This window comes from Coenobita brevimanus, chromosome 93, assembly GCF_032717465.1.
Source record: "Coenobita brevimanus isolate Jiangsu-jjx chromosome 93, ASM3271746v2, whole genome shotgun sequence".
NCBI lineage: Eukaryota > Metazoa > Arthropoda > Malacostraca > Decapoda > Coenobitidae > Coenobita > Coenobita brevimanus.
Genome location: NC_137046.1, coordinates 61,218,854 through 61,244,655, shown reverse-complemented (window position 1 = coordinate 61,244,655; position 25,802 = coordinate 61,218,854). Strand labels below are relative to the sequence as shown.

The 25,802-nt window shown below is 43.8% G+C and overlaps 1 protein-coding gene across 1 annotated transcript in view; it reads left to right on the top strand.

Moving 5' to 3' along the window:
• Nucleotides 1-25,802, top strand: part of LOC145412506 (protein grainyhead-like) — an 841,526-nt gene that overhangs the window by 799,632 nt on the left and 16,092 nt on the right. Inside the window, exons 11-12 of the mRNA XM_080282393.1 lie at nucleotides 10,056-10,150; nucleotides 18,774-18,830. Of these exons, the coding sequence (XP_080138519.1) occupies nucleotides 10,056-10,150; nucleotides 18,774-18,830 (152 nt within the window). The remainder of the gene's footprint in view (nucleotides 1-10,055; nucleotides 10,151-18,773; nucleotides 18,831-25,802) is intronic.

The window sequence follows — 25,802 nt, the reverse complement described above, 5'->3', positions numbered from 1 at the left end:
GAGTATAATGACCTGTAGGGGGTCGTCAGATATATAGCAACGCAGTGGGTGTCCCAGTTTGTTGAATATAGGATGAGTTGGAATGTTGCGCCTCTCACTCCTTCACACCAGCATATTAACCACTGCAATCACCTGTATCGAATGCCTTGTAAATTTACGTGTCTGCATAATTATTTTGGTTATCAGATATGCAGCCTCACCATGAACTCCACTTATAAGGCAATTAATACGTACCTTTTTAGAAATACTATATTCGTGTCATCCAAGTACCTTTCATGTTTCTTAGCCCCACAGTTCTGTGAAATGATCATATGTAAGAATCAGATGTACACAAGTCATTTTGCTTATTATGAAGATAGCCCACAACAATCTCGGCCCCTCCTGCACCGTCTTTAGGTAGTTAGCCGTGCATATCTAACGAAAAGTTAAATAGCCGGAGGTAAGACCTATAGAGGCGGCACTGAGTTCACCTGAGGCACCACAGACATCATAATTTGACGCCCCCACCACCACACAGGCCAAGTAGTCAGTCAGACGGACGGGTGGAGCGCCGCGTTGCCCCCTGACAGCCCCAAACACAGCCACTAGTAATCCCCCAGGCACTAACAGGCTCTCTGGTGCCCATAAACCCATCACCTCCAACACATTCCCCCTCATTACCGACCTAGGCGGGACCTGCAGCATGACATTCCCCGCTACGAAACAGATTAGGAACTACAGGAGACCGCTTGAGAAGGATGGGCGGGGGGAAGGGGGAATCTTCATCTCCCCCCCACTCCCCCCCCATCCTTACCCCTAGCCTCTCTTCCCCTTTTGCACTCATCCGGCAAAATGTGTATAATTACTATTGAATGGGGCTCTTACCTGCACGCATCTCCACTGTCTGTACATAAGATTCCGTAGCAGATAAAGACGCAAATTGTTACCTGGGCTCCTTGATTAGTGTTTATCCCTGACTGCTGGTGTGCCGGGAATTATTCTCTCCTCGGCGGATCCAGGGTGCTTTATAAGGCCCGTCTTAATATTGGACTTCAAGAGGAGTGCTTGCAATTTCACTCCGGTTGACGTGGGGGAAGTGATAATTTCGGAGAGTGATGTTTGCTCGTTAAAAAAGAAGCATTATATTTAGCATTCATCCTAAATTGACTGAAAATATTACCTGTATCAATCTCAATAAATTTGCTGAAAATTTACATTCCCTCTTCTCACTAAATTATTCTTTGAACAAAATATTAAACTGACCTTTGGCAATAAATTTACAAAAAAAAAATATATATTACTTTCTCCATTTTTCCTAAATTTTCTGAAAGTATTAACAATCACCTTTCACTCTAAAATTTTATGTAAAAGTTGCAAACGTCATTCTACTAAATGTACCGAAATTATCAAGTGTCATTATACATTGTATGGAGGATGAACACAAAATCCCTTCGAGTGCGGTTCTGAAACACGATCCAAGTAAATTTTGAAAGCAGTTGTGTTTTGTGTACACCCATTGCTACTGCCCATCATCAGAAGGCCAAACACAGACAGGCACGAGGAAGTAATCATGTCTCCCTCAAGCAGCGAGTGTAAATGTCATCCTAATGGTAAAGTTGAAGAGGGAAAAAGCTGTCTCCATCTTTTTACTCCAAATTGCTGGGTGCTGGAGAGTGACGGATGGATTGGATCGCTTCCAAGCTCTTGTTCCTTACTCGCGGAGAGGAACAGAGACGACGTACAAAAAAAGGAAAGAAATTTACCTGTGTGTGTGTGTGTGTTATATTTCATTATAGACTAACTTAGGTGTTGAAGATCACACAGACAACACGAGAAATGACGCTCAGGTCACAAAAAATATATAAACTTTTACTCAACGCAACCACTGCCGTCACACACACACACACACACACACACACACACACACACACACACACACACACACACACACACACACACACACACAGAACACTTAACACTAGCCTATACTAATGTGTTCGGTAAACTTTGCTAAGATAATATGAGAATCTTACTCTAACCGTACAGCGACTTTTGGAAGACAAAATCTTGACATTTTCCTCGATCTTCTGTAGTGATATTATGGAGGTGGGTAGAGTATTTCGTACTGTAGGTGTGTGTGTGTGTGTGTGTGTGTTGTTTTTCCTCAGTAATTCACCATTCGCCGTGTTTCGTAAAATGGCGATGCATTGTTTTAATTAACATAAAAGAAAATTAGTATCATGTGTTCGTTGAACAGTACACAGTACACTTACACCCCTTGACACACACACACACACACACACACACACACACACACACACGCACACTAACCAAACATATCCTCATCTAATTAAGCCCAGCGATAACAGACTACCCTACCCTAACCTAACCTAACTAATCCTGACCCTCACCCTCCTGAAAAAGAGATTGTGCCGTGATGGTGTGTAGTAAGGAAATCTGCAGCCTCGTGTTCCCATTGCCCCACCTTTCCCACGCACCAGCCAGAGTACTACCACTGCCACACCAAACCTTTCTCAAAACACACAGATTACCCGCTTTCACATTTAGGCTCCTGCGACTTACTCTTAGCTGATTATAATCGTTTGAGACTAGAGAGAATAGAATGCAAGAGTTGGCTTACCATGAGAGGGTTAGGGATGGCAGGGTTAACATTCTTTAGCTGTTGTGACTATCTCAGGTGAATAAAATGGTTTGGCGTTAGCAGCAGTCGAATACTAGACTTCTCCCGACCATGAGATAGATATAATTGTAGATAATCCGTTGTGACAAGTGGAAATGTTGGGTGGGAGAGATATGTAGGTTAGGGATTGAATTTTTTATTTTCTCTAACTTTCCTGAAGATGGGTTCTGTGTAGCCCGAAACGTTAGAGAATATAGAGAATTCAAGCACTTTAAGCTCTAACTTGTGTCTCTTTCTTCCACCCAACAAATTATAATTTCAACACCTCATTTCATAAATATACCTACCAGGCTTCGCAGCATTTCTCATCAGGGAACACTTCAGATTTTTTGCTGAAATATCTCGTTAGGAGCCACGCGGTTAACTATGAGCGCGATAAATACAAGAAGACAGCTTTCTCTCCCTAACTCTTACATCCACAACCACTTATATGCAGCCTTATTAAGAACCACAAACTGCTTAAACCAACCCTCCCATCTAACACTTCAGTCTAGATTTATTCGTGTATTCCTTTAATCATTGATAGTAATTCAAGCTTCCTTACTGGAGAAGAAACCCTCAAGTTATCAGAAAGTGACTTGTTGAAGATACTGCCCAGCGTCCGTAGTCATAGAAGATTACAGCTAGTTCTTAGGATGGTGAATTTTCCATATCAGTGATCTGTATTTCCAGAATTACTATGTCTTGATTTTTTACGTTATGGTTTACTGCAGGTTTTTTTTTATAAATATAATAACGTTACTGTGTTAAGATTAAGCATAAATTAGCAGTCTTTGACTTGAGCTTAAGCCTAGGTTTAAGAAAGTTTATGGATTCTGTGGCAGGGGCTTCCTTGTTCAATAGCGAGACCACATTTCGTCAACATTATTTATTTTTTTATGAATACACTGAATGGAGAAGGAACGGCCCGCCAGTCTGATGGACGAACGTACAAAGTGCTGTGTTAGAACCCCCACAGCGAGGGTGGATGGCCTCCCTCTGCTACATACGATCAGGCACTAGGGTGGGCCTTTTGGGTTTTCACACGCAACGTACTCGAATTTTGCCCAAGTCACCCCTTTATGAAAGATATAAAGGCATTAGTTTTGTTTCTGAGTAAGATAAAGGCACTAGAGCTTTTACTGAATTGCCCCCAAAGAAGTAAGGTAAATGCAAGAAAATTTTGCCCGAAAGAGTAACGTAAAGACGCTAGATACTTCTCAATGTTACCTCCCTAAGAGTATGATAAAGACATTATCATAGAATGAGGGTGATATATTTTAATTAGCGGCCAAATTCGGTGGGTGAGATACACAGGATAGAGCGTGTATTCTTTATTTTCTTTCACGTTTCGAGCTACACAGAACCCATCTTCAAAGGGACCGAAGTGAGATTGAATATTGGTTTTGTATAGCCCGAAACGTTACAGAAAATAAATAATTCTCGCTCTACCCTATATATCTCACCCACCGCATTCAGTATCGTAGAATTTTGCCAAAGTTACCTGCCTAAGAGAAAGCTAAAGATACCAGAGCTTTACCAAAGATACGGTTTAGGAGTAAGACAAAGCCACTAAAGTGTTGACCACAGGGCACCCCAGTTTTGTCAGTTACTCCATAAAAATAAGATAAAAATACTAGAGGCTTGGTAAAAGTTGCCCGATAAGAGTACGATAAAATCACCCATTTAATTATCTCGTCACTTTAGTGCAGTCTATAATTGCCTGCTCCCATCAACTCTCAAGCGGCAGGTACGATTAAATAAATAAGTTATAAGTATAGCACACCAGATTCTACTTACTTTTAAATGTCGAAGATGCGGTTTTTTGCTCAATTAGAAGTAAAAAGTCGCAGTGATTGATGTGTTTACCAAGGCGTAACAATTAGCCCCTCACTTTGCTCGGAGTAGGTGTTAAATCGCTGCCCCTCCCCGTTATCCTATCCCCCATCCCTTACCCCCTACGCATCCTTCAACATTTATAATCCTCCCTACCACTTTCACGTCAGTAGCGGTCGATGTTAAATTTGTGTTTAATGCTAAGGCTTCAATGGCTCAGTCTCAGGTGAACTAAGTCATCTGACGTCAGCTGGAACAAAATACTAGACTTGTTCCGTCAGAGTGGTTCTTTTTTTAATTGAATAAAAGAAAGCAACAAGATCTGTGGAGAATTACAAAGGTCTCTACTAAGGCGTTACGTAAACACTGCACTTTGCATTATTTTCTGTCATATTGTCCAATGTTGTTCACCCCAATTTTTACGGAGCCTGCTGAACATTTCTCGATGCAAGGAGGGTGCACCACGGAAAACCGCCAATGGTAACAACAACTAGCCTCTCAGAACAAGAAGTACAGCCATATCAGGATAACGAGTTGTGTAGAAGAAAAGATTGTAGTTGGCAATAAGTAAAGCTCGCCGGGGAAGTTCGTAAAAGGAAGTGAAGGAAGGAGAGGTAAGAGCCGGAGAGCACGTTGGCCTCCCCGGAGGTTGAGTGGGGAAGACGCGAGACGTCCACCCGAAAAGTTAGGAGGCATTTCCCGACAAACTCCTGGTAGAGGTTCTTGCCCAGTGTAATATTAGCTCGGTAGCGCCGCCGGCACGCAATTTACTCCCACGTCCCTTAGATATCTTGACCAGTGTTGCCGTTTCTGTCTATATTCCTCCTCCTGCTTCGGAATTAAGGTTCATGACTTCTCCCACCAACATTTGCACACTTGCACAAACCTTAAGACAATTCTGGACATCAAAGAGATGCCGACAGTGATCTTTTAGAGATTTCAATGGGTACACCAGTAGTAATCCCAAGTGCTTGTAGTAGGAGCTGGGCTAGACTCTGGCGGCTTATCAACAAGATCTGTGCTTGCCTTGCCCGTACGGCCGCCCTGCCATCCCGCCACTTCACAAGAATAGCATGAGATGATAAAATCAGGGTCAGAAATATTTCTGTCGAATTTTTCGTCTTCGATTATACTAAACCGTAAACTGCTGTGTAACAGTAAAGTCATATTTATTTAAAGATTCTCTCAAGAAAGCTTTTTATTCTTGAAATTTCTGCAGTATGGATTTATGTTAGCAGCCAGATATGCAATAGGTCAGTGATGTAGTCCATGGAAGTATGTAATGTAGTGCCAAATATCTAGAGAAGTTATAAAGTTCGATCAGCACGGACTTAACCTTCCAGGAATGATATTTGTTATGTTTTTAGGACACGCACACCATATAGCCTTATATGTCAACCGTATTTCACCTGTGCGGTACAAGACAGTGAATTATTAACTGGACTGCGTCACTCATTTCTTTGGAAACGTGGCGGGAAGGAATCGGGGGAAATGAATGTGTAACTGGATAGTGGCGTGTGACCCCCGGGAAATGAGAACAGACAAGACAAGCCGACCACAGTTCTTTATATTTCACACGACACGCTGCGGGGGTGGAAGGGAGATGGAGAGAAGAGGAAGAAAATAGAGAAAGGGAGAGGAAATTGGAGGAAAACTGAAAAATGTGAAGGCAAAAGAGAGTTGAGGAAAAAGAAATGGAAGAGAAGGAAATGAAGGAGAAGGAAATAGAAGGAAACGGAGGAAAACGAAGGGGAGGTAGAAAGTGGAATGTGGAGGGAAAAGAATGAAAGGACATTTAGGAAGGGTTAACCCACTATACAGTATAGGAAGAAAAATAGTTGGAATGTAGTAAAGGTGCGAAAGGAGAGAAAAGGGGATGAAGGGATGGAGAAGAAGGGATGGAGGGAGAGAGAAAAGAGAGAGAATCTTTTCCCACAGTTCCGGAGAGAAGAAATAAAATGGAAGAAAGGTAAGCCAAAAGAGGAGTGAAGGAAAGAAGAAAATGAGGAGGATAGGAAGGGAGGTAGAAAAATGGAGGGAAAAAAGTAGGAAGAACTGAAAGGAACATGTAACTAATGGATGAAAACAGGAGGAAAAACAGAGATGCAAGACGAATCGAAACTTCATCATCGTCATCATCATCATCATTATCATCATCATCACCATCATCATCATACATCATCATCATCATTATGCCCGACAGTAAACATCACAAAATATGATCAACCAAGAGAATGGGTAATACGGGAAGAACATTATGTTTTGTTGACGTCAGGAGAATAAGTAGAAGGAAAAATAAAACCCAAGAGAGGAACTGTTAAAGTAGAAACGAGAAAAGAGTAATAGGAATGTAAATGTGTCGCTGAAGGAAATGACAAGCAGGATCCAATTATGAAAAATAAATGTGGAAGAGAGAAGGTGAGATGATGATAGAAATTGTAGGGTAAGCGAAGGATAAGTGCAAGAGGACAGTAGCTGGCACGACTGAAGCGAGAGAGAGAGATCCAGTATTCCATATTTTATTCAGCTGAGAGAGTCATACAAACCTGTGATTGTTAAGAACAGATTATTATATTTACCCACAGAATGTGAAATAAGGAAAGGGAGGCGTAAAAGCAGTCTGAGAAATCCATTAGTCACATCGATAAATAGAGAGAAGGAGAAACTATAAAAGGATGAGAAAGCAGGAAAGAAGGGAGAAATGAGAGTGCGTTATTAACAGTAATAAGAAAATACAGATCAGAAAATCATTTGATAACTACGCAAAAACTTATATAAAAAAAAAAAAAGATCGCTGACATGAAAGGAAACATGGGGAATGTGAGATCACCGTCAGAAATGGATAGCAGTCGAAAGAAAAATGATGAGGTTGGAAGGTGAAAGCAAAGATTTTTTTATGGTGACAAAACAGAGAAAAATATGAATAATATAAGAGAGAGAGAGAGAGAGAGAGAGAATCAGGGAGGGAGGAAAGGAAAGAATGAATGAAAAGAGAGTAATACATGAAGTAAGGCGAAATATTGATAATTAAGATAGAAAAATGAAGAAGCAGTGCAAGAAATTGGAAGAAACAAATGTGAGAAGATAAAACACAAAGGAATGAGGAAGGTAAAAAGCGAGGAGGAAGAGGAAGGAGAGAAAAACCGAGGAAAGAGGAGGAGAGAAAATCTGAGGAGTAAGGAGGAAGAGAGAAAAGTGCAAGACGGGCGACGTTGGAGTGAAACACGAGCCGAGCAGTGAGTGAGAAACAGGAGACAGGGAGAAAGAACAAGAAGGAAGGAAAAAACGGCTAATTACGAAAGAACAGTGATGGAAGACAGATAGAGGAAGGAGCAGAAAAAAGCAACTACGGGATGAGAAATAGCGAGAGTGGAATAAACTTGAAGGAAAAGAAGCGTTGATAAAAATTAAAAAGTTTCTTCATCCCGAGGACTTTTTTTTTTATTTTCATTTTTACTACTGTCAGGAGTTCTTATTAATCTTAGGACTGATTTATAGGACTGAGGAGGTTAGTGAAAGCTACATCAAAGCAATCTAGCTCGAATAGCCTCACCAGAATGAAATATAATTGTCTGGTGGTGGAAACAACACGTCATCGGAGTGAAGTAATACAAACATTTGACGAGGGAGGAAAAGGGAAGCAGAAAAAGGGGGAATCCAGAAAGGGGTACAATAGTTAAAATATTTGACGAGGGAGGAAAAGGGGAGAAGAAAACGAGGAAATCCAGAAAGATAGGGAATAAAGGAGGAGGACGGATGAGTGCGAGGGAGGGAGGGAGACCTGAGAGTGAAACACGAGCCCCGCAGTGAGTGAGACACAGAGGACTGGAGGGCGGCTCACCCCGGCTCGCACAGGGATCATATGGCCTCACATTTTCCCAGGCTAAGGCGACTCATTCCCCCACAGTTTTTTATAATTATTATCAGACCTTCACGTCGTACCATCCTTATTTAATTACATGCACTTTCAGGCTCTTGTGTCTCAGTCAGCTGAATAAAATCTGTCTTTAGGTGGAATAGAGTGCTAGAGTTTTCCTGATCTTGAAGAGATTAACTGTCTATAATTTTTTGCTTTTTCGTGTCACCTGCCGATGTATAACTATGGTTTATTTACTTATAAACACCCAGCATATCACTGCGCACTTGATCTTTAGACTCCAGTGAACCAATTAGTTCAGTATCATATATTGGCTCCCTCAAGACTTTCAATAACCTTAGGGCGACTCCACAGCACCCTGAGAGCTAGAACCAGTCTCAGTTAATGATAACATTTTGAACGGGTAATTAAGGGGCTTATTGTCAGAAGATGTATATATCATGTTAATCATTGCTTCCTTCATAGCACCAATAACCATAATACTCACCCACGCCGACAGCTACTTCCCTTCACCGTGTGTGTGTGTGTGTGTGTGTGTGTGTGTGTGTGTGTGTGTGTGTGTGTGTGTGTGTGTGTGTGTGTGTGTGTGTGTGTGTGTGATTATTATTATTATTATTATTACTATTATTATTATCATCATCATCATCATCATCATCATCATCATCACTACTACTAACACCGTATCTCCACGGTTCATCTGAGGTGAGCACAACTTTCATGTAATAATATTGTCCTGCCCCAGCTACAATCCCTCACCCCATCCCAACAATCCACTTGCAACCATTTTGTGAACTTATCCTTTCTCTTCTTCATCCTGCAAAAGAGCCACCAATTGCAGGACTACCTCATCACAACCGTCCTTATCACTCGAGTTATCACTAGGCCCAAAATCAAGTCAGTAACTTGAAAGCCATTGATAACAGCGCCATCACCACTAGCATTAGATGTCGTCAGTGCTGCCTCTTGATCACCATAACTGCCTCTCGATCACCATAACCACGAACCTCACCATAACCTAACCACAGGCACAATTACGCACCGTACCGAAACTAGCACTACATTTATGATCGTGTGCGCCCATCACCACCACCATCATCACCTTCAGAACAGACATCATCACAGTTTTCACGCACTGCCAGTATCACCCACCATTACTCTCATATCACTGATCACCACCACTGCTATCCTCATCATCTTTGCCATGAGTCTTTACCACCAGCATTAACATCATCACAGTCAATTATCACCATCCCTAATATCTGTGTACCAATAATCTGTCTACCAATAATCTATCTGTTTATCTATTGAATGACGCCGTATTGTGTGGGGTATGACCTCAGCAAAGGACCCCCAGGTATCTCTGACCTTACTCAGTAACGACCCCTTTCCCCACGACACACCACCCTTCCTAACTTGCCCACACTCGCCCTTTATCTTCATGTAATATCAGTCGTTTTCCTTTCAGTTTTTTTGAGGTCGTGTTTAAATGTTATGCAGGAATTAATGAATTCTCTCTCTCTCTCTCTCTCTCTCTCTCTCTCTCTCTCTCTCTCTCTCTCTCTCTCTCTCTCTCTCTCTCTCTCTCTCTCTCACACACACACACACACACACACACACTAATTATCTACCTTAATGCCGCTCGCACATTCGATAGGCAGTTCAAGCACATTTCTTTTCCTGCAGACACCAAGAACAGCGTGGGTCTGGTGGGCTGCATAGAGGAGATCGCACACAACTCCATCGTCGTTTACTGGAACCCACTCGAAGCAGGAGCCAAGGTGGGTAGTGGAGACCCTTTGTTTGTGTGTGTGTGTGTGTGTGTGTGTGTGTGTGTGTAAGAGAGAGAGAGAGAGAGTCAATAATTATGAAAACTAAAATAATTGACATCGTGCGAGTCCATGGTTATGTGCCACTGTTCTTTGCTCATGTCCTTCCTGTACAGCTCTTCCTTTCTAGTTTCTCTCCTCCTGTATCATTCTTCTCAGTTTTCCCATTTCCTACACATTCACCACTCTCCTCCTTTCCTCCTAGCCTCTCTCCCTCGCTATCCTCTCCTCTCTCTCCTTTACCACTGTCCTCTTTTTCACATTGGTGTGGTGGTGTCTTGTGTTGGATATGTGACGAAAGTGGTCAGAGGGGCAAAGCAGGTCCCCGCCGTACGTGTGCAAGGGATCAGATACCCCTCCGGCACACCCCCTCACGGTCATGCCTCAGACGGTATCGACGGGCCGACACGGTAGCTTTCCCCCCATTCCCTCTCCCTCCCCCGTCCTCCTCCTCCTCCTCTCCTCTCACTCCTTCCCATCTCCCGATCTTCCAATGTTTGTAAACAGTGTGAGAGTGGGAGTAACGATCCTACCTACCTCTCCTTGTCTGTCCATCCACCACATGTCTTAATGTATAGTCTTTCAGAGTTTTGTCTGAAATACCCAAACAAGCTGGTTTTTTAACTATATATACTGCTATTCAGTAAGCCTATTTTTACAAACGGTTTTATGATACACGCGAAATATTATTGATGTCCTTTCCTGTAAACATCTCGGTGAACTCAGTCTACCGACGGAAACTCGTAAAGAGGATATTCATTTTAGCAACAAAGAATGCGAAGTTTGGACTCCCGTGAACATTTTTCCATAATGAAACAACTTGCCTCATGTAATCGCTTACTTCTTCGTGATTTTAAAAACTTTTCTAGAACATTCACCTCAGAACACCCGAGAATCTTTAATGTAGGAGAGGAACATCCCTGCCTGCCACCAGATCATTCGCTGACCGTGGAGAGTGTAGCTTTTCCATTAATCCCTTAGTGCAAGAGATCCTTCAGAAGCTAAGTAAACTCGTCTGACAGTGGCGAGAATAAAATGGTAAAAAGCCACCATCCCAGTGAAGGAATGAATAGCGATTGTGTCCTACCTCTTCAGGCCGGGAGTATCTTCTTGGATGTTACTATCTTGTCTTGAGGTACCGAGGATAAAATAGAAAAATCCTTACCTTAGTGAAGAGATTAAACGTCCTATGAGAGCAGTGACCCCAAGATATTCCAACCTCCATAATATGACTGAGGGTGTAAAATCCGTCGTCGCAATGAAGAATTTTAAAGTCCTTTGACCCCAACACATGCCAACCCCTATAATGCAGGAGAGAGAGGATCGTCACTGTCACTGGCCTGTACACGAACACGCCCCGACCCTCCGCAATACAGCCTGTCCATTAACAGCTCAATATTATGACCGAGTGAGCCACCTCCACACTCGGGTAGGGGAGGGCACCTTCGCCTCGGCTTCTCTGGGACTGCGTCGTAAAATTCTGGTCCATCAATGGTGAGGGATTTTATGATGGTCAGCCACCCTTTACCGCTCTACGTCCCTCTCCCTTCCTCCCTCCCTCCACTACACCTGTCCAAACCTTCCTTCTCTCCACCACACATTTTCACATCTCCCTTTCCTCCACCACTTAACACCTTTCCTACTTCCACCACGCCTTTCCACACCCATATTCCCTCCAACCACACCTTTCCACATCTTTCCTTCCACCACGACACCTTTCCATACCCTCCCTCACTTCACCACTCTTCTCCACACTCTTTCTTCCCTCCACCACACCTATCCACACCGCCCTTCTCTCCACAAGACCTCCCCAGACCTTTTCTTCCTCCACACTTCTCTACACTACCTTCCCTCCACAGCACCTCACCACACCTTCCCTCCTACCCCAAAATTCTCCATTCATCCTTCCACACCGTCCATCATGCCTCTACACACTATGTCTCTGTTTCCACATCGCCCATTTTATTCATCTACACTCCCACTCCCCTCCACACCAACTACTTACCCTCTGTAACTCTCAGCAACTCTCATTCATCCCTTTATACCCTCCTCCTACTCCTCCACTCCCGCTTTTCATCCCTCTACTCCCTCTTTTCATCCCTCTGTATCCACAACTCTTGCGTAATCCCACTTTACTTTGCCTTTCCACACCGACCCCTCCACCCATCCTTCCACTCATCCCTCTGCAGCTCCACCCTCAACTGTCAGACCCTCCACACCTCTCAGAATCCTTTACCTTGCCTTTCCATCCCTTTCTCTCATCCTTTCACCTCTCCACACCCAGCATTCCCATTTCCTTATACCGCTGCCAACCCTCCACCTTTTCCACTTTTCATTCTCGCTCCTTGATCACTTGCATTTATATGTTTCCGTCCAACATTGCTTACTATTGAATGTTTAGTCTCACTTTCCAGAGAGAGAGACAGAGAGAGTGTGAGTGTGTCTGTGTGTGTGTGTGTGTGTGTGTGTGTGTGTGTGTGTGTGTGAGTGTGTTTCCCTGTTTTCGGTTTCCATGCTTCCAGCAGCCCTTCCACCTTCATCCTATCACCGACCCACTCCCTCACCCCACCTTCAACCTCCCCTCCCCAACCTTCACCCTCACCCCTCCTTCACCACCCCACCTCACACGTCTATCCCTATTACCCCTCTACCCTCGCTTAACCACCCATCTCCACCCTCATCCCACCGCCATCCTCACGCCAGTCACCCACCTTCACCTGACCCTACTTCCTACCTTCTCCCTCACTCGTCTTGCTATTTACCCTAATCACATCTATCCTTCTCCGTGCTCATTATCCTCTCTACTCTCCATCTCCCATCTTCATAGCCCGTGTTCTTATCGGTGTAGTCGTTCTAGCACCTCTGCCTTAACACTTAATTTGGTACATGACACAGCAGTATTACTTTTTGTGCTATTTATACACCGTTCATATCGCGGTATAGTGCATAAAGAACTTACATTTCCGGCCAGTGATACTAATGAAGAGAGAGATTAGCCCTTCTAAACTCACATGAATATTACTCGTTAGCAATACTTCATTAGGTTTTGACATTTTAGAGACAGTATAATGAATCATTGGCCACACCTGTACAAGGTAATATTAAGATCTTCAGCCCGGTAGCGTATTTCTTAGTTTATTCGTACTATGTCCAGACGATTTGATCCACTAGGAGAGATTTTTCGAACTTGAGAGGTTAGACATAGCCTTCATTTCCACCTTCACTATTGCAACGCTCTCTTTAGTTTGATCAAATTCCCTGAAAATACCAAGAAAAAAGGGAATGAATATATGTCATCGGATTGAAAGGATTAACACGCAATATGGAAAAATAAAATAGATAAGGAAGAGGTTCTAGAGATTCCTAAGCAGACTAAAATAAAGGCCCATAACTTTCGACCACTCCTCCCCCCTTCCATCCTCGCCTCGCTCCCTCCTCCTTTCTCACCCTTTCCCATCTTCGCCGACTACCTCTACTCTTCCTCACTCCCTCACCTTCCATCCTCCTTTCTCACCCTCTCCCTCACCGTCTCTCTCCTTCCTCATCTTTCTACTTCCACCTCTCTCTCCTTCCTCCTCTCTCTCCTTCCTCACCCCTCAATCCTCAGGCCCCCTCCTTCTCCCATTCCCTTCTTATAATTCCCGCCACCTCGCCAATTTCCCCTCCGGTTTTGTGTCACCGTCCCCCAGTCCTTCACAGCCATTTATCACTTCCTATATCACCCTCGCCATCTCTGTAATCCCCCCCATACATCATCTCACCCCTCCTCCTTCCCTCCCCTCACCTATCCGTAGTCTCACCTGCCGCCCATAATTAACCACTTCATTATGGTGACGTCCTTATGTTTATTTCACCTGTGTCTGGATTTTTATATTAAACATAGGATAGATTTCTGATTAAAGAGAAACTGTCTTCATTAAATCCTTTCATTACGATGTCTTGTGTTTATCTTTTTTACTATCACAAGTCTTTAATTCATCTTGAGACAGATCCCTCTTTTGCCCTGCACTGAGGTGAGAAATTCCGCCCATCATGCAGCATATAGAGGTTTTTTATTCATTTTTCGTGCAGAAGGGTTTTTACACTTGGTTTCAGAATGTGTTAGGGGAGAAGAGAATGTAAGCGTGATTTACGAGTATGTGCACTTTACAGTGTGATGAAGTTGATATATGACTGTGTACCTGTGGACTGTGAGCGTGCGGTGTATAGATGAAGGTGTGACCTGTAGGTAATTAAAACTGATTTAGGTTTATCGACTGCACAAAGACAAAGTAAATGGTTATTGTAAGATGTATATTTAAAGAGCAGAGATTCTTCAACATCCCTTCCCCTTGTAAAGTTGCACACAATCCTAACTGTTCGTATATGGAACAGTGATTGTAAACGCATATATAAAAGTATGCATGTTCCAACAGGTAAGCCTATATTTGTGACTGAAAATATAATAGTGTCACTAGTACTTCCGCGGCTTTGCACGCTTGCGTGTATGCCGTTCATGTTACGAGGTAATGTATACATTACACACATGACTAACGCCGACATGCATGTTTGAGCCGTACACACACACACACACACACACACACACACACACACACACACACACACAGATAGACGGATAGATAGATAGAATTTGCATGTGGATCTGTGTTGGTGTACATAGGCGTTTTAAAGTGTAGTGTATGTATGCTTATATGGTATCCTACTTGTGTATTTGGGCGTAGGCTACGTGTGTGTGTGTGTGTGTGTGTGTGTGTGTGTCAAGTTGTATGTGTGCAGTAAAGTGGAGGAGAAAGGCAGACGAGAGTGATTGATGGATGACTGGCTGGATAATTCCCGGGACAAGATAATGGAAAGATAGATGGAAGGGTGGAGCAAACGAGGGAGGCGAGAGGGTAAGGAGTGGTCGCAAGGATGGGAGGAGGGAGAAAGGCAAGGGAGGAGTGGGAATGAGGAAGGGGGAACAGGAGATAGAGGGAAAAAAGAGGAGGAAGGAGCTGCGGAGGGGAGAAGGGGGAGAAAGAGGATGAAATTGGAGAAAAAAAGTTCAAGGGTGAGGGAGAAGGGGATGGGAGGGAGAACGAGGAGCACGGAAAACGATGGGAGAGGGAGGGGGCAAAACAGAGGGGAAGGGGGAAAGGTGGAGGGGGAGGAGGAAGATTATGAAGAAGGGGAGGAGGGGTGCAGGTGAATGGAAATGAGGGAGGAAGGCAGCAGGGCAGTAGGGAGAGAGGTAGTGGAAGCAGTGGGGGGGGGGGAAGGGGAAAGGAGAGAAGTGGAAGAGAAGGGAGGTGTCAGCTTATTTTGCTGGGAACTTGACTGGTTAAAGGCCGTATTTTGATGCGATTAAGAGGCTCTGTGACACCTTTTTCTTACAAAATTTACTTCTGGATGCGACTGGATTAAGATTCTGCTATTCTATTGTATTTCTTATTTGTGCAAACTGTGGACATCAGTACTCTCCTTCATGCCTCATTCATGCCCTCTATGGCGACATTATAGAAGACACACGTAACACCCAAGGGAATATCAGTGTCCAGTTTATAAAATAAGCATCTTAAAGAAAAGGTGACAGGGAGCTTCACAGACCCACGAGGAGGATGCGATCGTAAGATGATGGAAAAGTTAAGAAGCCTTTGTTTCTTATAATTTTACTAGTATTGTGGAGAGAGAGAGAGAGAGAGAGAGAGAGAGAGAGAAAGGGGGGGGGGAAGACAGAGAGGGAGAGAGAGTCAATGATGATTAGCTGCCTGATGCCTGTGTATCGGGGACTATCTCCAAATCATAGGTCACAGTTCAGGGTCAGTCGAGCTAATTATTGTAATTAACTCGAGGCACCAAGAAGAAGAACTTTGTTTATTTTATTTAATCGTTTTTTCTTATCACTTTCCGATATTCTCTTACAAGGTCAAGAAATGAAAAAAAAAAAAAATCTTTATGGAATCTTGCTTGAAAGCGGAATTTTGCCTTTCAGGTTTATGCATACGATTGTTTACCCCTTCACTCTCTCTCTCTCTCTCTCTCTCTCTCTCTCTCTCTCTCTCTCTCTCTCTCTCTCTCTCTCTCACACACACACACACACACACACACACACACACACACACACACACACACACACACACACACACACACACACACACACACACACACACACACACACACACACACACACACACACACACACACACACACACACACACACACACACACACACACACACACACACACACACACACACACACACACACACACACACACACACACACACACACACACACACACACACACACACACACACACACACACACACACACACACACACACACACACACACACACACACACACACACACACACACACACACACACACACACACACACACACACACACACACACACACACACACACACACACACACACACACACACACACACACACACACACACACACACACACACACACACACACACACACACACACACACACACACACACACACACACACACACACACACACACACACACACACACACACACACACACACACACACACACACACACACACACACACACACACACACACACACACACACACACACACACACACACACACACACACACACACACACACACACACACACACACACACACACACACACACACACGACTTTTTCTCTGTGACGCAAAACTCCCTGCTTTGTGTTTGTGTTCATTATCATCCCCAGTGGTTAGATCCTGATACCACTCTCAAAAAATTATACACCCTAGCTTGTTTGGATTCAGTTAAGAATCACCTTAGAAATTTTATCATCATTAATGCCATCTTGGGAGACGAGAGGAAGCGTATAATTACTGGAAAATGCTTGAACTAGCTAAGGAAAAATAGTCAGAGAGAGATATGCAATTCTTCATCTGCTTAGTTGTTTAGTAATAAGTATTTCTGAAGCTTATCATTTGTATAAACCAAGCTATAAAACACTTGGACAGAATAATAATGTTGCACCTTTTGTTGCATATATTTTTGTATTTAAACAAGACATTTTTCTGTATAAATTTAAACATTATGGTACGTCAGTTTATTATTTTTTTTGGGGGGGGTCAGCCATAATCAGATAGTTTCTCCCTTTAACCTAGGCACAGGTAGGTATGTTAATTACTCAGGTATATCCCCTTCCCCATCCTCTCCCCTCACCTGGCTTCTCTCTCTTTTCATACACTCGTCTCTTCCCTCCTTCTCCCTATTCCTCTCTCCATCCATTCCCTCGTCTTCTGTGCCGTCCTTCACAATCCTTGTTCTTCTTCCTTCTTTTTCGTCTCTTCCGTCTCCCTCCTCAAATATTCCTTTCTCATGCCTTCGTCACCACCTTCTCCATTCCTCTCTTCCTTCTTCCTTTCATTCTCTTTTCTTCTCATCCTCTCACTCCTTTCATTTTCGTCATCCCATGTTCCTCCCCACCATTCACTCTTACCTATCACCTCCCGTCCTCCACTACTCCTTATTCTCACCTCTTGCTCTCACCCTCACCCTCACCCACACCCTCACCTACACCCAGCCGCGCCTTGCTCTTGCCATTCTCCCATCCCTTTCCCCTCATCTTTCTTTCACATCTCCCCCTCACCCCTCCCCTTCACTGTGTTGTCAGTCTGCCCACACACCGCCCCCCGCCACCACCTAATTATTGCCCTCCCTCCTCTACCTCCCCCCTTACCTCCACTTCCCTACCCCTTTTCTTCCTTCCCCTATTCCGATCGCTCCATTACCCTACTCCTTTTTTTCCTTCTCGTCCTCCTTGCCTTCCTTCTCCTACCCCTTTCCTTCCTACTCATGCCCCATTCCTTCCTTCTCCTACCCTTTCCCTCCGTCCTCCTACTTCTTCCCACGCATTCACTACTACTTTCCATTTCATATGTGCCTCATTCTACTCTCACGTGTCCCATCTTTGCTCACCCAGACTTTATTTCTCCTTCCCTCCCCTTGCATCGCTCTCCAATACCTTGCTCTACACTCCCTCACCCCTGCAACGCTCACCCCCACCTTGCTCTACCCTCCCTCACCCCTGCAACGCTCACCCCCACCTTGCTCTACCCTCCCTCACCCCTGCAACGCTCAGCCTAAGTCGCCATATTTTCATCTTCCCTTTATTACTTTCTTTTTGGTTAATTTTTCATCGATATTTGAAGTGTGATTAACTTTAACTTATCTTATGGCCGGAAAAAATATATAATGCACCTGAACCAATCGCAAACAGAGGCCAATATGGGAGTGTCTGTCATAGGCCACCAGGTGAAATATTGGTCCAGCTCGGTGCCCTTGGTCTCTTTATAATTTATTTAGGTAGCCTGGGTGCGTGGGCTATTTAGCGATCACATTAGCTGAAAATTTAGGATCTGTTGATGGTAATGTGTTTAATTGCAGTTTTTGTTAATGATAATAGTCAGGCACTTCAATCGTAGGAATTAATGATTGATTTACATGCGGGCAAAGGTAAAATCCGAATCAATTATCCTGACAGTTGTAGGCAGAGAATCCCACTTCTTACCTGTGCAATTCTAATCCTTTCAACTTTTTCCTCCGGCAGATTAACGTGGCCATCCAGTGTTTAAGTACAGACTTCAGCAGCCAGAAGGGAGTCAAGGTAAGGGTTATTTAGTTCTTGTTCAGGGGAGGGGTTGCTGCGTCCAGAGGGTTGTGATTTGAGGAGGTGTGGTTTCAGGAGGTTGTGGGGCCAAGGTGTCTCGATCATGGACTCTTTTTCGTGGCCCTAAGAGTCTTCCAAGCGTCTCTACCTCAGCGATTTATTTTACATGGTACACTGTCACATTCTCATTGTTGTTACCTACTTAATGTGCTAAATAATGTGCAGGAGCTTATTAACGTGTCACGGATACTAGTCAAGTGGTAAAGGAGAGATTCAAGTTCACCCTTGTGTTACGATATCAAATTATATTAGTCCTAGGCGACAGAACTTCGGAGATTTTGTCCCAGATTCTTCAGAAAATCTGTTCGGATCTCGTATTATGTTGGCCTTTTATCCTTGTGTGATGTGGTGTTTGGGTGTTGTGCTGGTATGTTGTGGTATCTGTGTGTTGTGGTATATGGATGTGATTCTCATGGTGTTGTCCGGGTGTTGTGTTGTCTGTCTTGTGGTGTTGGTGTGTTGTGGTATCGGTGTTATGTGGTTTAGGGCTGTGATTCTCCAGGTAATGTGATATTAGTGTGTGTGGTGTTGTCAGGGTGTTGTGTTGTTAAAGTGTTGTGGTGTCAGAGTATCATAGTGTGAAGATGTGATTCCCAGGGCATCGTGATAGCGAGGGTTAGTGTTGTCAAGGTACTGTGTATGCAGGATGATGTGTTGCTCGAATGTTGTGGTATCAGGGTTTGGTGTTGACAAGATGTTATCAGTGAGTTGTGATGTAAGGGTCTTGTGATGTAAACTTGTTGTGATGTAAGGGTGTTATGATGGAAGGATGTTGTGTTGTCACGGTGGTGTGATGTCATGGTGTTGTGGTAATATGGTGCTGTGTTGTCAGCGAGTATGATGTAAAGGTGTTGGGTTGTCAGGGTGTATTAGAGGAGAATGTTGTAGTTTAAGGGTGTTGAGGTAGTAGGGAGTGCACTGTGAAAGTCTTAGAGTCTACCAAGGCTGAACTGCAAACCTAAGTACCCCTTTTGGGGATTATACATTTTTACTTATGTTATGTACCTTATAATCGGGAAAAAGTGTGTGTGTGTGTGTGTGTGTGTGTGTGTGTGTGTGTTTCATTTATATAGGTTTCTTGAAATCATGAAGGCTTTGTTTGATGAGAGTATGATTTTATATTAATGAGTAGGATGAACCCGGTGATATCTGACAAAAAAAGCTGGATTCTGACGTTAAAGGAGGAGATGCAGTAAGGAATCATAGAGAGAGAGAGAGAGAGAGGTGGTGGTGGTGAGAAAGGCAGAGTTAAATCCCTTCCCCAGCACATCACCCAAGCGACGAGTGGTACCTTCTAAGTTTACATTATTCCAGGCTAATAAGTAGAATCAGCCTTAACCTGACATGGCGGTGGTGGCTGTTCTGTGTGTTGTTATGAACCGCTACCCGACCCTTCTCGCTCCCTCTTCTTGCCAATACACCAAATTATAGCGGCGATCTCAGTTACTCATTATAATTTAGGTCAAGAGTATCTAAGCCGGGAGTTTTTATCGCCCACAAATACCGAGGGTGAAGAGCTGACTCGAGCAGTACTGGCAGCTGTCGGATCTGTCAGCACACGGGGACCTGTCAGCGCACTGGGACTTGTGAGCACATGGGAATCTGTCAGTACATAAAGCCTGTCAGTACATGGGGACCTATTTGTACTCTGGGACCTGTCAGTACATGGAAACCTGTCAGTACATGCGACCTGTTAGCACATAAAACCTGTTAGCGCATGAGAACCTGTCAGTACGTAGCGTTTATCAGTGCATGGGAACCTACCAACAAGCTGATACAGAACGACAGAAATGTACAGGCACAGAATTGAGTATCATCATGTATTTTGGTAAACACATCATGAAATACTAGAACCATCCGAGAAACACTTTGGTCTAGTTAAGGCTCTGGTTATATTTTGCAAGTTTTAAATAATCTTCAGGAAAAAATGTGGTAGACACTTGATACTCTGACTACTTGACTTCTTGCGTTGTTGCCGTGTCATACACCCAGCGCTGGAATTCTCACTTTCTTGTCGCGAAAGCTGTGGTATATTTTCAGAGGTGTGTTTAGGGACTGCTGTGTTTGCAACCGCAGGCTCTGAAGTATTTGCCTGTTGCCTTGTTCTTGCGGGTCAGTGTGGTGGTGCGCAGACACATATACACACTTGGGACGTGCGAGGGGTAGAGGAGGAACTAAGTGAGGTATAGATTCATAGCAAAATCCACGGTATACACCTGAACACTTTAACTTGGCCTAAAATCATCTCCCCGTCTTGGATGCCGTGCTATAAGGGATGAACACTACAGTATTGTGCTGCTGACGAAAAAGTCTTATAGGAAGGAAATATGTAGACGTACTATTGCTTTACTCTGCCACTGAGCAGCGAAAAATATGCTACAAAACGACGAAAATCAAATTAAGGTTTATCGGAACAGAGGGAAGATGATGTAAGATGGGAAGATGATGTAAGATAATACTGTATAAAAATTTTCGGGTACCGTTAACATTACTGCGTGTAAAGAAGGGAAAGCATTGACGAACGTGGAGGGCCAAAGGCGGGTGTTGAACTTTGCTCGGGGTCGGGAGTGCCAGGGTTGAATGCCTCCTGATGGCCGTAAAATGAGTGGCCACGTGACCAGGGCCACATTTTTCTGACCCACGCTGACCTGCCTACAAGACGGGCTTTATGGATACCTGAAAGCACACAGTTGCCTGATTTGTAAAAAACTATTAGTGTGTGTGTGTGTGTGTGTGTGTGTGTGTGTGTGTGTGTGTGTGTGCGCGCGCGCGCGCGCGCGCTCTCTTCGCGTACCTTCGTGTGTGCATTGATGTATGTGCAGGTGTGACGCAGTTGTCAGGCACCCTCCTTGCGCTCACTTGTGTGCACAGGTAATCAAAGACAATGCAATTAAAGAGTGCAGAGCAAAATGTCAAGGAATTTAGGGATTTCCGTGTTGGTGCAAGAGTGTGGGTGCGGGGATGCGGACGTAGGCAAGGACCCGTGATCTCGATGGGCAAGGAGGCTCCCTAGCACCTCTTCCTTAGCGATTTATTTTCAAACTACCAATTAATATCTTCATGTTTGTTTATCATGTCATTTTAATGTGGACATAGAATGCGTGAATAACACAAGAATGTAGCATCGGAGCAAAATCAGAAATAAAGCGGTAAGGAATAGGTGTTAGTAAACTTCCTAACCGCACGAGAATACCGCCCAAGGTTATAAAAGCCCACGCCATACACTCACTGGGTCTTACGAGGGAAGCCGGTGGCATAGTGGTCAGCACATCCAGTCCGCAACTGAAAAAACGCGAGTTCAATTTCCGGACAGGTCAGACTTTTGGACAAATTTTGTTCCTGTGCCCCTATTTACCCAGCTTCACCGGTCTAACTCGGTTAAGGGGGCTTCGTAGCACTTCATTTACGACTTATTTTCATTATTGCGCTTATCGTGTGTAATTTGACATTCTAACACCGACATAGTTTCCAATAATAACATACAGTAATAGTAGTAGTAATTGCACTAGTTAGTAGTAGTAGTAGGTGCAACCTCTAGCTTATCTGAACCTGAACCCAGTAGACAGCAAGGGGAGGCTGTTCTCCTGCTGCTGCCCACCATCCTCCTTTCAGGGGATGGGGAAGGAGCTGAGGGACTTTTTTATAACCGGGCAATGAAACCCGTTATATTTGTGCCACCGCGTGAAGGCGTCCCTCTCTATCCCCTAAATAACACGCTAGAGAATATTGAAGTACCAAATATATAAATAAACTGGTAAGGAATGGGTTCTTGTAGGCCCGTAAGCAGACGAGCATACACCCTCCAAAATAATTACTGGTTTGGGAGATTTCGCAACACCTCCTGCTGAGCGATTTGGTCAGCATACTACTCCTTAATATGCTCCTATTTGTATGTACAGGTACTTAAAATTTAAAATGCGAATGGGAAGAGAAGTCCATAAGTTTTGACAACTTTTGAAACTTGTGACAAAGATGGAACCTGTCTGGCCTCTCTGTATCACTGCTGACTGTACTGAAGCTGAGAGAGAGAAGGGGGGGGGAGACAGACAGAGGACTTAGTGACACAGACAGACAGACGTTTTGAGACACTCGACTTAAGAAGTCAACCAGATGTCGACGAATATTTAGGCCGACGTCTGTAGCTCTCCCAATGCAGCTCATTATTGACGAGGACCCCCCAATTATATGGTTCCCGGCAGTACCGTGTAATGACAAGCTCGGGAGATTCATGATAGGGATCTTGAGAGGGTCTCAGGCTGATTAATATTCATAGAGGTGGAGCTCCGGGCCATGCGAACGGAGACAAGGGTGATGTTTAAATAGTACAGAAGGGGAGATGAAAAGCCCTTTATATTAGAGGGGAAAGGGCGAAAAATATTTGCTTCTAGATAATATAAGCAGTGGAGTGGAAACGATGGAGAAAAATTATAGAACAGAGACAAGTACGAAAGTTCAGATAGTACAGAAAAGTATGCCAATTCCTTTAGACTGGGGGGGGGGGAATGTGGAAGGTATTTGCATCTCGATAATATAAATGCATCGAATAACCGGACAGTGAAGTGGAAATGACAGAGAACATTTTCAGAACAGAAACTCGGAGGATGTTCAGATAGCAGAGAAAGGGATGAAGGGCCCTTTGGACTGGGGAGAAAGGCGAAAGCTATGTGATTCTCGGCAATTTTAATGCATCGAATGATCAGTGAAATGAACGAGATAGAGAAAATAACCATGGAAAGTTCCGAAGTAGTTTCACCATCTTTCGTTCATTAAATACACGAAAGAATTAGAATAAAGCCGAAGCTGGCATGAGAAAAAAAAAAAAAAAAAAAAAAGCAAATTCTTGGCCTCTCAGTAGAGCATGTGCATCGGAATAGAAATTGATAAAATTGTAGTGGACGTGGGAGAGAAAAAATAATCGACAATAACTTAGCGAAACATCACTGTCTTCGATGAAATAATTGCATAAGAAGAAAGGGCAAGTACATTGGCGCTGATGTACGGGAGGACGATGACAAAAAATATCGAAAAATCTTAAACTCTTGTTAGAATAAGTGCATCGGAAGAGAGAACGATGCGGATGTCGTTGATTGAAGGGGTACTGATGACAGGAGAGGTTGGGGATAATTATTGAAATGAGATGGAAAATGTATAGCATGAAGGTTTGGGGAGGAAAATAGCAAGTTTGATGAGGGCAAAGGAAGACGGAAACAGACAGCAGGTGTGAGAGGAGAAAAGGGGCAGGTGAGCGTGAGGAAAGAATGAGAAGTAGGAGGAGGAGGAGGAAGAGGACGAGGTGGAGGAATAAAGATATGAGAGGAGTAGGAACAAGGGTGGTGAAATAAAGAAGCTGTTTAAGAAAACAATTGAAAATGGAAACTGCAAAGAACAGTTGACAAGGATAAAAGAAAACTGAAACCAGATTGGGGAAAAAGACTGCGGGAAAAAAGGGAAATGTGGTAAAGGAAGGCAAGGCGCTAGAGAGAGATAGGGTTGGGGGGGGGGGGAAGAGTCTGACAAATAAACAAGAGAGGGAATAGAGGGGGATAGGAATAGGGAAGGTGAGAAGAAGGCGTGAGTGGGAAAGGAGATAAGTTATGAATGAGGGCGGGAAGAAGGCAGGGATAAAGGAAAAAGAAGAAAGAGGGAAGGGAGAGGTGAGGAGGGAGAGAAGGCAGGGAGGCAGGAAGAGGTACAAGGGTAAGGGATAGTGAGAGGTACGTGTGAAGGAATAAATGAAAGAGATACTTTTTTTTTTTAAGGGGAAATCAAAAGGAACTAGGCTGAGAAAGAAAAAAAAAGCAAGAGAGGAAAACAGACAGGTGTGGGGGAGGAGGGAAGGAGGGAGAGAGGATGAAAGAGAGAAAAGCAAGGAAGCAGGGGTGGGGGAGAGAGGATGAAAGAGAGGGATAAGCAAGGGAGCAGGGGTGAGGGAGAGAGCTAGAGAGGTGAGGGAACTTGGCTAGTGTGCATCAAGGAAGCTGTAAGTTGAACTTGTTCGTGGGTGTGGTGGATGACCAGACAGAATGATAATCCAGAGAGAGAGAGAGAGAGCTAATGGGCAGAGCAGAAAGAAGATAGTTAACAAAATCAAGGGATAAGAAATAAGCCAGTAGACAGAAATTGATAAAAAATAGGCTGCTTAACACAGACAAGAAACGAGAAACACTGACAAAGAGAGACAAAGGAAGAGCGACGTCGAGCCCAGAGACGAGAGAAAGATCACCCGATAGTAGAGAACAGATCAGAACGAGAGCGAGAGATAGCATCGCCGATCACTCCGAGCCTCAGAGATAATTGTCAAATTGTGTGAGAGGAACTAATTGTAAATCAGATTCATTGGTAGCTAGGACGAACGAGATGAACGCTGACCGGAGACTTAAGAGGAAAAAAATATATATCTATCCACTCAGAGATGAAATTGATAGTCTGTATATGCGAGTCCTCATGAATGCTCCTGAGTTAATAATGCAGTTTAAATATAATTCATGCGCTGAAATAGCTGGCCTAAGCGATATTACTAACGTGGGCGGAGAGGGGGGGAAATATTCGGAAGATATTTGTCGATAGCGTAAAATAGCCTTATGATAAATTGGACAGATATCTGGTCGTTGGGTGTGAGATAGTGACGCTGCTGTGGGTTAGGTCTGTGTGCTTGTGTGTTGTGTATGTGTTGAATCTGTGTGCCTATGTGATGTGTATGTGTATCGAGTCTAGGTACTTATGTGTTGCGCTGTGCCTGTGTTGAAACTGTGTGACTTTGTATTGTGTAACTGTGTTTCTGTTGATTCTAGATGCTAATTTGTTGTGTTGTATAATATTGTGTATGTGTTGGGACTGTATAATGGTGGGCTGTGCATGTGATTATATTTGACCTGTGTGCTTGTGTATCGTGTTGCGTCGTGTCGTGTC